Consider the following 13,410-nt stretch of genomic DNA (forward strand, 5'->3'; position numbering starts at 1 on the left):
CTTATGAGGACCCTAAGAGGTAAGGCCTTCTAGCCTTGTGGGTGAGTGGGGGGTTTCCACTTAGACTTAAGAGCTGGCCCCAGTCCCTTCCCCCGCTGTGGCCAGAGACCTGCTGAATGAGCTGAGCATGTGTGAATGTCAATCCTGCAAGCCCCTCTTCCCGGCCCCCTCCCCAGCCCTGCAGGGCTCAGGTTACCCCTGGCCTTTCCTAAAGGGCATTAGTTCCTCTTTAACCTTTGCAAAGGGGGAATATAATCCTGGGGACGAGAAAGACCCCCCAGTCTGAATCCCCTCCTCTGCACCTCTCAAAGTGTAGAATTAAAAATACGAATTTTTATTGGGGGACAGAGAACGTGGGGAAGGTAGTCATTAACTTTTGGGAGGGGGGGCAGGTGCCCATGGCCAAAAGCTGCTTTAGGCAGTAGTGGGCACTTGGCAGCCAGCCCAGTGTGGAGGGGGGAGGATGGAGTGAGAGAGAGGCGGGGCTGGCTGGGGGACAGGGTGGCAGGGGATAAATGCCCAGCCTGAGAGGGGGTGAGCTGACACTGTCCCAGCTGCCACCTAACTTGGAGCTCCATCCAAAGCCCCAGGGAAGACATCCCAGGTCTGGTGAAACTTACATGTCCAGGGTGTGGAGATGCGGGTGGTTCCCCTTTAGAGAAAGTGGGGGAAGTTTCATCTCTTTTTCTCTTGGGACTGGGGGTGCTTGAAAGAGTGGTGGGGCTAGAGCAAGCAGTATGGCACAAACACTGGAATACCCAAGGATATGGGGAAAGGAAACTGTGAAGAGAGTAGGGATGAACAGAGAAGCATCTTTAAGAGCTGGTAGAGAATTTGGGGCCTGCCAGGATTTGGGAGCAGAAACATAATCATAGAGGAAAACTCCAGTTTCACTAGGAAGCCATGGAGAACAGATTACTTGAGCAGAAGAGTGGAAAGAGAAGGCACAAGTGCAGCTTTTGGGGAGGTGGGGGGGTTCAGGGAGGGATGGAATCTGAGGAGTTACACGGGCAGAGGCCCCTGAATTCTTAGGATGGGAAGGTGCAATAGGAGCTGTTCTGGGGGGGGGGGGGGCTGTGCTTCTCTCTCTGGTCTGTGACCTTTTTATGGGGTATTTTTAGCTCTAGCACCTGCCTTCTTGGGGTGGGGAAGACTCTTAAAGGGCAAGGGATTTCTGGTTCCTCAAGGGATCAACTGTCCACACTTTCCTCTTGTTGTGCAGCCATGGCCATGCAGAAAATCTTTGCCCGGGAAATCTTGGACTCCAGGGGTAACCCCACGGTGGAGGTTGACCTGTACACTGCCAAGGGTAACACAGGCCCATTGAATTGATTTGCTTCTGAAGATTACAACCCCACATGGCCTTTGTCCCCCAGCTCCATACTACAACTTGTTCTTTCTCTGGGATCCCCTTCCGCAGATTTTTCCCCAGGTCCTCCTCTTCCAACTTGGAGCTGGGAGAAGAGGGAGTCTCTTGCACTGTCTCCTGTTCCTGGGCTCAGGGAGAACTCAGCCCTTTGTCGTGGGTGGGTGGAACTCTCTCTGATCTTCAGTACCCCTTGCCTCAGGTCGATTCCGAGCAGCTGTGCCCAGTGGAGCTTCCACAGGTATCTATGAAGCTCTGGAACTGAGAGATGGAGACAAATCACGATATCTGGGGAAAGGTGAGCCAAGACGTATGCTAGAACCTGTGTGAATGGTTTCAGGACATGGGCACACAGGGGTAGAGGACTAGAACTCAAAGTCCTTAAGAAGCCGGGGTATGAGGGAAGCACTCTGATTGACTTAGAAATCTGAACCCCTTCCTCCGGCCCTTTAGGAGTGCTAAAGGCTGTGGAGCACATCAATAAGACTCTAGGCCCTGCTCTCCTGGAAAAGGCAAGTGTTGGAGCCAGCTCCCCCTTCCCTCCTCTCTATGCTCCTGAGCCTCACGCAGGCAGTCCCTCTCCCCCAAATATTTTCACTTGTCCTTGTTTCTGTACATACACTGACTCCTGAGAAATCTGACCTCTGCCCTCCCCTCTTCAAACCTGTCTTTCCAGAAATTAAGTGTTGTGGATCAAGAAAAGGTTGACAAATTTATGATTGAGCTGGATGGGACTGAGAATAAGTGTGAGTGAAGGGCCAGAGGTGGGGAAGGAGTGGGGTGTGAGGATTGGAGAGACCCCAGGGGCTGAGGTCTGGTTGGGGTTATTTCTGCGTCCCACATTTTGGGGTACATCAGAGCTGGATGACTTTTTTATTCATTCCACAGGCTTTTTCTGAGGTCTGTCCTCTGCCAAACCTGGGTTGGTTGTGGACAGATGTGAAGCTGACACATCCCCCTGGGGTGGGGACTCTCAGAGTGCCTCAGGCCACTGGAGAGAGAACAAACTTTCAATGCTCAGTGGTTTGGAGCTCTAGATTCTTCCTGGGGTGACCATAGGGGATGTTCAAGGAAATAATCCCAGACCCTGCAGGAAAAGCTCTTATCCTTCCTTCCCACTTGCCTCTTTTCAGCCAAGTTTGGGGCCAATGCCATCCTGGGTGTGTCCTTGGCTGTGTGTAAGGCAGGAGCAGCGGAGAAGGGCGTCCCGCTCTACCGACACATTGCAGATCTTGCAGGGAACCCTGACCTCGTACTCCCAGTGCCTGTGAGTGTGGCAGCTACTGCCAAATCGCGGGTGACAGCTGCCCCCACCCAACAAGGGGTACTTAAGCAGCCTTTGGAAAATCTACCTTTCAGACTCAGCTCCAAAGAAGGGTTTCCTGAAATCAAAACTCTCCCCAGCTGTGCTCACACTCTAGCCCCTCCTTCTTTCCCACAATCCAAACATTCCCTAAGCCCCTCTGCTTCCTTTCCTGGCTATGTAACCAGGTTCCTTCACATTCCAATCCCAGGTTCCATACTCTGACCTCATTTCACTCTTGCACCCGCAACCCCCATTAGATGACGAGCTATTTCATGGCAAGGAACTTGGCATTTTCTTTGTATCCCTCAAGTCCTTATTAAACCAATGCCCTCTTAATTGGAAACTCTTTGAATTTAATTTTAATAATAATGTTACCATTTACTGTTACTTACTAGGAAGATAACTGTATAAGAGTATGGACTCTAGAGAGGACCTCCTGGATTCTGATCTTGGCCTTCCATGTTTATTAGTTGTGTGGTCTCAGGCAAATTATTTAACCTCTTTATGCCTCAGTTTCCTCATCTATAAAGTAGGAAGTAATAATAGTACCCAGCTAATAAGAGATATTTTGAGAATGACATGAGCTAATTTTTGTAAAGCTCTTAGAACTGTGCCATGAAACTGTCAGCAATTTATCCAATACTCAGGAGGCTGAGGCAGGATCAAAAGTTTGGGGCCAGCTTGGTCAACATAGTGAGACCCTATTTCAAAAATAAAAAGTACTAGGTACTAGTGGTACAGCATTTGTCTAGCATGTGCAAGGCCTTGGGTTCAGTCCCCAATAATACCAAAAAAAAAGAAAGAAAGAAAGAAAAAAAGTTATACAGGGAAATTGGTATTATCCCCATTTTATAGAAAAGAAGGGGGAAAAGCCTCTGAGGAGGAAAATTACTCATCCTAGACCACTCAGCTAGGAAGGAGGAAAACCAGGCTTCAATCTTGAGCACCCAGCCTTGCTTGATCCCTCATGCCCCAGCCTAGGTCTGAGTACCCTTTCCATATCCCAGGCCTTCAATGTGATCAATGGGGGCTCCCATGCTGGAAACAAGCTGGCCATGCAGGAGTTCATGATTCTGCCTGTGGGAGCCAGCTCCTTCAAGGAAGCCATGCGCATTGGTGCTGAGGTCTATCACCACCTCAAGGGGGTCATCAAGTCCAAGTATGGGAAGGATGCCACTAATGTAGGGGATGAGGGCGGCTTTGCACCCAACATCTTGGAGAACAATGAAGGTCAGTGCTAAGCACCCTGGGGTGCAAAACCCCTGGATTCCTGGGGAAGAGGGAGGAAAGGTTTAGAGACAGGGCACTAGAGTCTCAGGTCCTCTCTTGCTTCCCTCCCAGCCCTGGAGCTGCTGAAGACGGCCATCCAGGCAGCTGGTTATCCAGACAAGGTGGTGATTGGCATGGATGTGGCAGCATCTGAATTCTATCGCAATGGGAAGTATGACCTTGACTTCAAATCACCTGATGACCCCGCCCGGCACATCACAGGGGAGAAGCTTGGGGAACTTTACAAGAGCTTCATCAAAAATTATCCTGGTGAGCCAAGCACAGTCGCACACCCCTGTAATCCCAGCTACTTGGGAGGCTTAGGCAAGAGGATCAAATGTTTAAGAGCAGGGCAACCCCTATTGGGTCCCCCTTGCCCTGTGGGAACTCAGTATCTTTTCTTTTCACTTGAATAAATCCTACTCTTTTATACTTAAAATAATAATGATGATAATAATAAGGAAAGAAAGAAAAAAACATTAAAAGGCAGTTTAGCAAGACCCTGTCCCAAAATTAAAAAAATATAAAAAGGCTGGGGATGTAGCTCAGTGGCAGAGCACTTGCCTCATGTAAGTTAGGCCCTGGGTTCAACCCCCAGTATCATAAAGAAAAAAGAAAGAAAAGAACTATACTAATGAGAGTCTGAGGTGTTCTAGTAGTCTACCCAAGTCCCCTGCAACTGCCTTATACACTGACTTCAGTGCCCAGCTTTGCCATGACTCATTTCCTTCCACTCCTCAACCCTGGGTCAGTCAGTGTAGATTCTGTTCCCTGTCATCCCTCCATGAGGTTTATTCTGACTCTAACCCTGACTGCCCTTTATCCTCACTAGTGGTCTCTATTGAGGACCCCTTTGACCAGGATGACTGGGCCACATGGACCTCATTCCTCTCGGGGGTGAACATCCAGATCGTGGGGGATGACCTCACAGTCACCAACCCCAAGAGGATTGCCCAGGCTGTTGAGAAGAAGGCCTGCAACTGCCTGCTGCTGAAAGTCAATCAGATCGGCTCGGTGACTGAATCCATCCAGGCGTGAGTGCCTTCTGCCTGTGGGGCTCACCATGGCCACTCTCAGCCCCAGCTCTGTCCACTCCAGCAAGTCCTGCCCACTAATCTAAGTCTACCTTTCCCTGGCACCTGACCCATCCACACCACTTTTTCTTTCTTTTGTTTTTGTGGTATTGGTGATGGAACCCAGGGCCTTGCACAAGTTAGGTAAGGGCTGTATATCACTGAGCTACATCCTCAGCCTCACCCATACCTTCTTTTTTTTGGTACTGGGAATTGAACCCAGGGGTGCTTAACCACTGAGCCACATTCCCAGCCCTCTTTTTTTATTTTGAGACAGGCTCTAAGTCACATAGAGACTCACCAAGTTACTGAGGCAGGCTTTGAACTTGCTGTCCTCCTGCCTCAACCTCCCAAGCCACTGTAATTACAGGCATGTGCCACCATGCCCCCAACTTCACCTATATCTTTTTGACTTCAAGGCTTTGACTAACACTTGGTCTGACCTCATTTTACTGCTGTGGCCCTGCCTTGTCTCCCTCCCCAGCCTATGCCATTCTTGTTTCCCAAGTTCTGTTCTCTCCATAAGCATCTCAGAAGCCCCAAGTCAAGACTAGAAATCTCTTCTCTCATGCTACCCAAAGAACTTGGTCACTGTCTTCTCTGCAACATGCCCACAACCCAAAATAGAAGGGAAAAAAAGCCCTACCTACCTCCTAGCTTTCCCACTGAGGAGTTCACACAAGGCCTTACCAAATATCCTCTCTACTCAGCTGCAAACTGGCTCAGTCTAACGGCTGGGGGGTGATGGTGAGCCACCGTTCTGGGGAGACTGAGGACACATTCATTGCTGACCTCGTGGTGGGACTCTGCACAGGACAGGTACTCAGGGTTTCCCTTTACTGAGTGTTTGACCAAATTTTCTTGGGGTTCTCGGCCTGCCTCTGAATTGAATGCCACCAAAGGCTGCTCCCTTGGGGCTGAGCCAAACCCCTCCAAATTCTAAATCCTACTTCCTATCTCAGATCAAGACTGGTGCCCCTTGCCGTTCAGAACGTTTGGCCAAATACAACCAACTCATGAGGTACAATTGGGACAGTGGCCTGGATATTGAGGAGCTGAGGGCTACTAGGTTGGAAGGTGGCAACTCTGACTTTTGTGTTCTAGGATTGAGGAGGCTCTTGGGGACAAGGCTGTCTTTGCTGGACGAAAGTTCCGTAACCCAAAGGCCAAGTGAAAAGCTGGAGACCCAAGGAACCCACTGGACAGACCCAGGCCTTCAAGCCCTTTTCCCACAAATAAACACTGGTGCCAAAGTAGAGTGTGGTGTGTTTGTTTGTGGGAGGAAGAAAGGAGATATTCAGCTCTGGGCTGGGAAAGACAGGAGGTGGATAGGTCCAGGGATGGAAGGGAGGCACAGAATAGATGTGTAAACCTGCTAAGATAAGAGGAAGTGAGGGACCCCAGGGGAAGCTGGGTGGATCTAAACAGAGAAGTTCACATTTTGGAGGGAAGCCAGGGAAAGTAAGTCCTGTATGTGAAATGCAGCTGAAGAGGTGCTGATGGAGCAAGGAATCAGCTCTATGAGAAAGGGTAGGAGTGGAAAAAGCAGCACTGAAGGACCTGCCACCACTGTGAGGGGAAAGCTGGGTCAGGCCTATCACTGAGCTGCATTAAATGGCCTGAGGGTATACTGTGAAGAAAATGCCACAGCCATACTGCTTTGTGAGGATGAGTGATAATGAGAGCAGCTGCCACTTCAGTGCTTACAAGGCTATGGAAAACACAGTAGCACACACCTGTAATCCTAGCTTCTTGGGAGGCTGAGGCAGGAGGGTTGCAAGTTCAAGGCCAGCCTTGGCAGCTTAGCAAGATCCTGTCTCAAAATAAAATAGAAAGGGCTGGAGATATCACTTAATGATAGAGCACCCTGAGTTTAATCCCCAGTACTGAAAAACAAAACAAAACAAGCAAAAAAACAATTTCTGGGACTGGGGATATAGCTCAGTTGGTAGAGTGCTTGACTCGCAAGCACAAGGCCCTGGGTTCAATCCCCAGTACCACAAAAAAAAAAAAAAAAAAAAAAAAAAAAACCAATTTCTGGAAGTATTCTTGGTTATTTTGACCTTTTGACCTGTATAATCCTGTCAGATAGTTATCATATTATCCCATTTTATGGGTGAGGAAAATGAGGCACATAAAAATCCCTTACCCAAGGTTGCAGAGTTAGCAACTGGCAGGCCATTTGGCTCCAGCAATTGTGCTTTTAAGAACAGTGCCAATAGTTGGCCATCTTTAACTTTCACAAACAGCAACTGTACACAGTTCAACCTAAAATTATGTCTCCTCTTCTCTGCCAGTGGCTCTAGGGTCCACTTTTTCATGTATAAACAAACCAGGACATAGGGTCAAAAAGTGTTTATTGAATGTAAAGTAACCCCAGCCCCAAGGGGAAGAAAGTTCCAAGGAGAACAGAGAATAATACAGATTAAATACCCACCTGCACATTCACACTCTTCTTTTACACAAACACACACACCACATACATATCCAAGTTCCAACAGTGACACATCAAACACCTGCTTGCTCCCAGCCTGAGTGACAGCTGGCAGGAGGTGATTAGGAGGTGGGGCTCCATGATGGGTCCTAGTAGCAGCAGCCTTGTCCTTCCCTGCCTCCTGTCCTGCCCAGAGGTCAAAGGGAGTGGGTGGGGAGCCTAGGAGGTAGTTGGCAATTCTTCCCCACTCTGCCGCAGACGCTTCTTGGCTCGGATTTCATTCATGGCCTCTTCAATGGAGCGTGTGTCCCTCTTGTTGGCCACAGGCACTGGGGGAGGATGAGAAGGTGGGCAGAACATCAGCCTACACTCCCCTCCCCGCATCCTATACTCTTCTCCCCAGGTTTCCCCTAGCCCCAGTGTGGCTCACCACAGCCATAGGTCTTGTTGGCTTGTAGCATGTGGGCTGCATCCTTGGCTGCTCCCTTGCCAATGAGGTGGCTGTACTTATCCTTGTAGTCACTGGCAGGGCTCACCACTGCAGGTCCCTGTTGGGCTGCCTCCTCTTCCTGCTGCTGGGCCAGCTCCTAGGGACACACAAAGGAGGGGCATCAATGCTCAGGGCCCTGACCCTGACTCATTCCAGGTGAGGATCATGGGCTGCAGGGCTCCAGGGACTGCCAGGCACAGCTCACCTTCAGCTTCCGCTTCTCCTCTGCCTTCTGGGGGTCCCATTCTTCTCCATGACGGTAGGAGTCCAGTTCTTCATCTGAGGGTGCAAACTCCTGGGGAAGAAGAGAATGCTGGAGTCATGGGTCCATACAAATGTTTAATCTCATGCCTCTCCCCCAGGTATGGGGGGAATAGGCTGAAAAGGGAAGAGATGAAAGTGAGAAGCTCAGGCCTTTTACCTTTTTGAAGATCATGACATAGCGACAGTCATTGTCTTCCCCAAAGGAGAAGGATGTCAGGCCAGCCACTTCTACTACGTCATGTCTGGAAGGGATGGCATAAGAGAAAGACTGTTGAGTCATAAGGGAGCCTAGTGTCTTCCTCTCCAGGGATCCCTCTTGACCCTTTTATGCTCCCCAGCTGCCCATTTCCTGCCTCCCACAGACCAGTGACACTCACAGTATGCTCCTTTCTATCTTGTTCATAGGCTCAAACTTTTTCTTGATCTGCCCACTGTCTTGGATGAAATCTGACACCTCTTTCTCCATCTTGGGAGAAGGAAAGGGAAGAAGACATGAGATGATGGCTCCACCCAAATATCCCTCTCCCCAGCTGGGCCAATGGCCTTTCATTGCCTCCCCACACCTTCCCCAGCCTCCATGCCACTGGCTTTTAGGCTTCACCTCTCTTGAGACATTTTCAATGCAACTGAGTCCTCAACTTTTTAACTCTAACTTATCGGAAATCCTTCCAGAGGCTGACTTTGATCTCTCCAGTTGTTCTCACCCTTTTACGAAACTCCACTTTCTGTTGTTTCTCTTGCTCTTGTAGTTTCTTCAGGCGAGCAGCCTGCTCTGGGGGTGAGAAATGGCAGCATGAGGCCAGGGCTAGAAGCACGGGTGGGGAGTGTGTCAGGCTTCAAAGATAGTCAAGTGCCCAGTAGGTGTTGGGTGGGAAGGTAGGATTACTGTTTAATCACCAAGCATTTACTGATGTTTATTATATACCTGGCACTGTGCGAAGGCCCTAGGGTACCAAGATGATTCAAACACAATTTTGCCCTTTAAGAGCTCACTGTTTAGTGGGTCTGAGAGGGACCAGAATCTTGCTTAACCCCATTTACCAACCTAATTGGGAAACCAATTAACATTTATTTAATGTCCACAACATAAGGCGCCAGAGAAGGCAAGGGGACTAAGCCTTTGGTCCCTGATTTTATTATCTCATTGTCTCATGGGAAAGGGGAAATTATTTAACTTTCTATATTTTGTAAGCACTCTCCCCACTTCTACGGACAAGACAAGGCTGAAATGGCTAATCTGACACCTTTCTCCTTTGGGGATGTAGGTGTTCAAGGTTAGCTATAACAGAACTTTCCACCCTGGAGTCTTATTAAACTCTCCTCCCTTTCCTCAGATCCTGGTTTTATATCATATCCCCTCTGTCCCTGGAAGAGTGGGGACATGTGTATGCTCAGTGTTGGGTATCAAACCCAGGGTCTTGAGCACACTAAACATAAGCTCTATCACTGAGTTAAATCCCCAGCCCCAAGGGGCGTGCCTTCCTAACCTAGGCCCTTATTCCTGTCTTCCCCCACAATGTGATTTTATTATCTCTTAAAATTTGAACACATGTCCCTTCCTTCTCTTGCTCTTCAGTCTGAAATATCCCCTCTTCTCCCTCCCCCGCCATTTCAAATCCTTAAGGCCATTTCTTCCACAGGATATGAATCCAGCTGCACTGAACCTTTTTCTATTCTTCTAATCATTCTGTGCCTTTGCACCTCTTGTTCCTTATGCTTGGAATGCTTTTCCTCCTCTTGCAAACATTGATATCCACCATGAGTCAGAGGTACTTCTTCTTCCAAGAATATTTGGTTCAGATACTCACGTATACTGAGAACTAACACACCATAACTTATTATTTGCTTGTCTTCCTTCCCGGACTATAAGCTCCTGGAGAGAAGGGACCCTGTTAATCTCCTGTCCAGCTATCTTCCAGGACCCAGGCCTAATAGCCAAAAAGCTCTCATCCTTCTGACCTTATTGATCATCAGTGCATCCTTTTTTTTTTTTTTTTAATATTTTTAGTTGTAGAAGGACATAATACCTTTATTTTACTCATTTACTTTTTTGTGTGGTGAGATTGAACACAGGGCCTCACACATGCTAGGCAAGCGCTCCACCACTAAGCTACAACCCCAGTCCAGTACATCCTATCTTGGTCATTGATTTTTTCCTATCGGTTTTCCACTCTTCTCTGCATCTGGTGAAGTGGTATAAGATTATGGTTAATAACATATGTTTAATCTCTGCAAAAACGTGAGGATGCATACTGGAGAGAAGCCTCATGAAGGTAAAGGGTATGGGAAAGCCTTCAGGTGGCCCTACCTTTTCAAAACCACGTAACATTGGATAGATGCCCTACGAACATATGTAATATTCAAAAGCTTTTGGTTATCAAATCACTTTTTGTAGAACATGTAAGAGCACACACCAGAAATTCAATAACTATATAAGAAATGTGGGGAAACCCCTTGCTAATTCTTTTTTTTTTTTTTTTTTTTGGTACTGGGGATTGAACCTAGGGGTGCTTAACTACAGAGCCATAGCCCCAGTGCTTTTTTTTTTTTTTTTTTAACATTTATTTTATTTAGAGACAGTGTCTCACTGAGTTGCTTAGGGATTCACTAAGTTGCTGAGGCTGGTTTTGAACTCGGGATCCTCCTGCCTCAGTCTCCTGAGCTATTTGGATTACAGGCATGTACCACCACACCCGGCCCTGCTAATTCATTTTTAATGCTCCAGAAAATTCACTACATGAGAGAAGAATACTACACATTATATGAAATACTACATATCATAAACATAGAATAGTCTTTGTCAATGTCTCGTTTAAATGGGACTCATTTATTTGAATATAAATAATTTAAAAAAAAAACATAGGTTTGTCAAACCTGGGCTTGAAACTCTGTCACTAACCACGCGACCTCAGGCAAGTGACTAAACTGAATTTTCCTAGTGTATCAACCGCAGCTAGTGTTCATCCACCTAGACCGTCATCTGAGCATTAAATAATTCCAATTCCCCCTTCCTTCCCTATGTGCTCCTTGCCTTTGAGAGCTTTCAAATACACTTATTCTCTGTTAGTTAACATTTTACTCTTCTCTCTCATTTACTGAATCTACTTTTCAAATCTTGGCTGCAGACAAGGTCAGGACTTCCAAATATATTATATATATATATATATATATATATATATATATATATATATATATGTGTGTGTGTGTGTGTGTGTGTGTATAACATTTACATAATACATATATAAACATTCAAATATATATGAAAAAAATATAAAAGCGCTTATTCAATTGGTTATTAAAATTCTGTGTGATCATTTCAATCAATGAGCATCTCAGAACGAACTGTGCCCTTCTTGAGTGGCACCCCTAGCAGGTGTTCAGTAAATAAGGGACAATATTTAGATATCGAGGAGCCCTTGAGCACTTTGGAGGCCTTCTGCTTGCTCTGCGTCTTTGGGGCAGATGGGGACCTAGTGGCTGGGACCCGGCTTGTTCAGTCTGGGCCCGCAAGGTAGAGAGCTGATGTACTCTCCAAGGCAGACATTCCGCTAGGCTACTTCACACGCCGCAGCACACCCTGGGGACGCCTCCACCAACCCGCCGGGCCGCGCCCTAGGCTAGCAGCCGAACTCGAGGCCGCCTGTTGGGAAGCTACTCATAAAGTACAAGCGGGGAGACTACGACCAATCGGACTCAGCGGGACATTCTCATCCCTCCAATCAACATCACGATCCCCCTGGGCAGCTCGCGAATTTAACGCTACAGTTGGAAAAAAGGTTATTGGACAGAGACAGAAGGTACCGGGTTAAATTAAGGAGGAGGAGCATAAGGACACGAAAGACTTAGCAGCCAATGGGAGGTGCTGAGGGTGGGGTGGGTCAAGAAGGTCCAACAACATTCAGGAGGTAGAGCTTTAAGTTGAGATAGCTAATAGAAGTGAAAGAATTGTAGATGAACGTGTCCTGAACCCAATCAGAAAAGAGCTGGAGGTGGGTGGGGTAGGAATACGCAGTACGCCATCCCCCAATCGAAAAAGGAACGAATGGGGAGGGGTTGGAGGCATCCTGCCAGTCAGAACTCTCCAGCAGCGGACAGGCGGGCGTATTGGCCAATTGGAAACAAGGACTGCAGAAGGCCAGGGCAGAGAAAAGGAGGCAGGAGGTTGGAGCCTGGCTTTAGGTAGCCAATCATCATTCGCTAAGGGTAGCGGGCGGGACCGTAGCCCTTTTGGGGACTCTGAGGGTCTCGGATGGGGCCTGTGAAGGGTCTTTGGGGGTTCAGGAGACGGCATCATCCAAAGAAGGAAGAATGCGGTTCCGAGAACCGGGCGAAGAAAGGCGGTTGTGAATTTGGGATCCTCACCTCGGGCCTTGCGCCGAGTCTCCTGGTCACCGAGGCTGGGTGGCTTCTCCATGGAGCTCAGGATGGAGCCCAGTAGGTCCGCCATCTTGGGAGTGACTGAGAGGGGGGCGGTGCGTCTTAAAGGGAAGGGCGAAATGCCTTTAAGGCCGGAAACACGTCGGAGGCGGAAAACTACGCGCCCGCCCAGCCCGAGCGCTGATCAGAGGCCTGCCGCAAGCAAGGCACCTCCCCCTCTGTCGGCGAGGCCCCTTCCCGATCCCCGCAGACTGAGGCTGGAGACTGGCTGGTGCAGCGATGTTTAATGGCAATTCGTATAAATCAAGCCCATGCACAAGTAGAAAGTGCTCGTGGAGCCGGCAGGAGGTCCCTGCCACGCAGCCTTCCCGCGTCTTAAATAGATTCTTCACTATACTCTGTATGTTACAGTTATATACAAGCCCCCTCCCCTCGGGGGATGGTGGCGGGACTCCGCAATGCGTTCCTATGTACATCCCCTCCCCTTTGGCCCGGAGGTGGGTACCAGAGTCGGGGTGATGGGGTAAGACAGGGCCAGGAAGGGAGAAAACAGACGCAAACAAGCGGAGTCGGAGTGGGGCATGGCCAGCCCCGAAACACGAGGGCGCGCAGCGAAGGCAAAGGTGGGGACCCAGGCGGATACATTCAGAGACGCGTCGAACAAATAAATAAGGCAAGTCAAGTAACGGGGAGTTGGGTGCAGGCAGGGAGAGAGCTGTGGAGAAGGGGCAGGCAGGGCTCCGCAAGTCACAGCTGAAGATGCAGGTGTGTGGGGCGAGGGTTTTCTGGAGTCAGGGATCAAGAGAGGAGGAAGGAGGAGCGAGGTGTAGG

The 13,410-nt window shown here is 48.7% G+C and overlaps 2 protein-coding genes across 4 annotated transcripts; one reads left to right on the forward strand and one right to left on the reverse strand.

The window, feature by feature from the left end:
- Eno3 (enolase 3) lies at positions 1–6,272 on the forward strand. 3 transcript variants are annotated; one of them, XM_047546035.1, is made up of 12 exons: positions 1–19; positions 1,223–1,309; positions 1,569–1,664; positions 1,820–1,878; positions 2,043–2,112; positions 2,500–2,633; positions 3,680–3,902; positions 4,014–4,211; positions 4,774–4,975; positions 5,725–5,833; positions 5,977–6,035; positions 6,119–6,272. In XM_047546035.1, exons 1-12 carry the CDS (start codon positions 4–6, stop codon positions 6,186–6,188), a joined length of 1,323 nt encoding a protein of 440 aa, XP_047401991.1. In that variant the 5' UTR covers positions 1–3; the 3' UTR covers positions 6,189–6,272. The 3 variants fall into 3 exon arrangements, with proteins under 3 accessions (XP_047401991.1, XP_047401990.1, XP_047401992.1); XM_047546034.1 differs by lacking the exon at positions 1–19 and adding an exon at positions 524–604; XM_047546036.1 differs by lacking the exons at positions 1–19; positions 1,223–1,309 and adding an exon at positions 577–604.
- Positions 6,273–7,339: 1,067 nt separating this feature from the next.
- Positions 7,340–13,358, reverse strand: Spag7 (sperm associated antigen 7). The gene is made up of 7 exons (XM_047544107.1): positions 12,565–13,358; positions 8,907–8,974; positions 8,580–8,668; positions 8,360–8,444; positions 8,144–8,233; positions 7,879–8,035; positions 7,340–7,777 (listed from the first exon to the last, which is right to left on the reverse strand). Exons 1-7 carry the CDS (start codon positions 12,647–12,649, stop codon positions 7,668–7,670), a joined length of 684 nt encoding a protein of 227 aa, XP_047400063.1. The 5' UTR covers positions 12,650–13,358; the 3' UTR covers positions 7,340–7,667.
- Between the last annotated feature and the right edge of the window lie 52 nt (positions 13,359–13,410).

Source organism: Sciurus carolinensis, chromosome 3 (assembly GCF_902686445.1).
Source record: "Sciurus carolinensis chromosome 3, mSciCar1.2, whole genome shotgun sequence".
NCBI lineage: Eukaryota > Metazoa > Chordata > Mammalia > Rodentia > Sciuridae > Sciurus > Sciurus carolinensis.

Bases quoted from the DNA above. Each gene is read 5' to 3' on its own strand.
- Eno3 (XM_047546035.1), top strand. The intron at 4,212-4,773 runs GTGAGCCAAGCA...TATCCTCACTAG, and splicing joins CTTCATCAAAAATTATCCTG to TGGTCTCTATTGAGGACCCC. The intron at 5,834-5,976 runs GTACTCAGGGTT...TTCCTATCTCAG, and splicing joins TGGGACTCTGCACAGGACAG to ATCAAGACTGGTGCCCCTTG.
- Spag7 (XM_047544107.1), bottom strand. From the start codon at position 12,649: ATGGCGGACCTACTGGGCTCCATCCTGAGCTCCATGGAGAAGCCACCC. The intron at 8,669-8,906 runs GTGAGAACAACT...CCTTCTCCCAAG, and splicing joins AAGTGGAGTTTCGTAAAAGG to ATGGAGAAAGAGGTGTCAGA. The intron at 8,445-8,579 runs GTGAGTGTCACT...CATCCCTTCCAG, and splicing joins AAGATAGAAAGGAGCATACT to ACATGACGTAGTAGAAGTGG.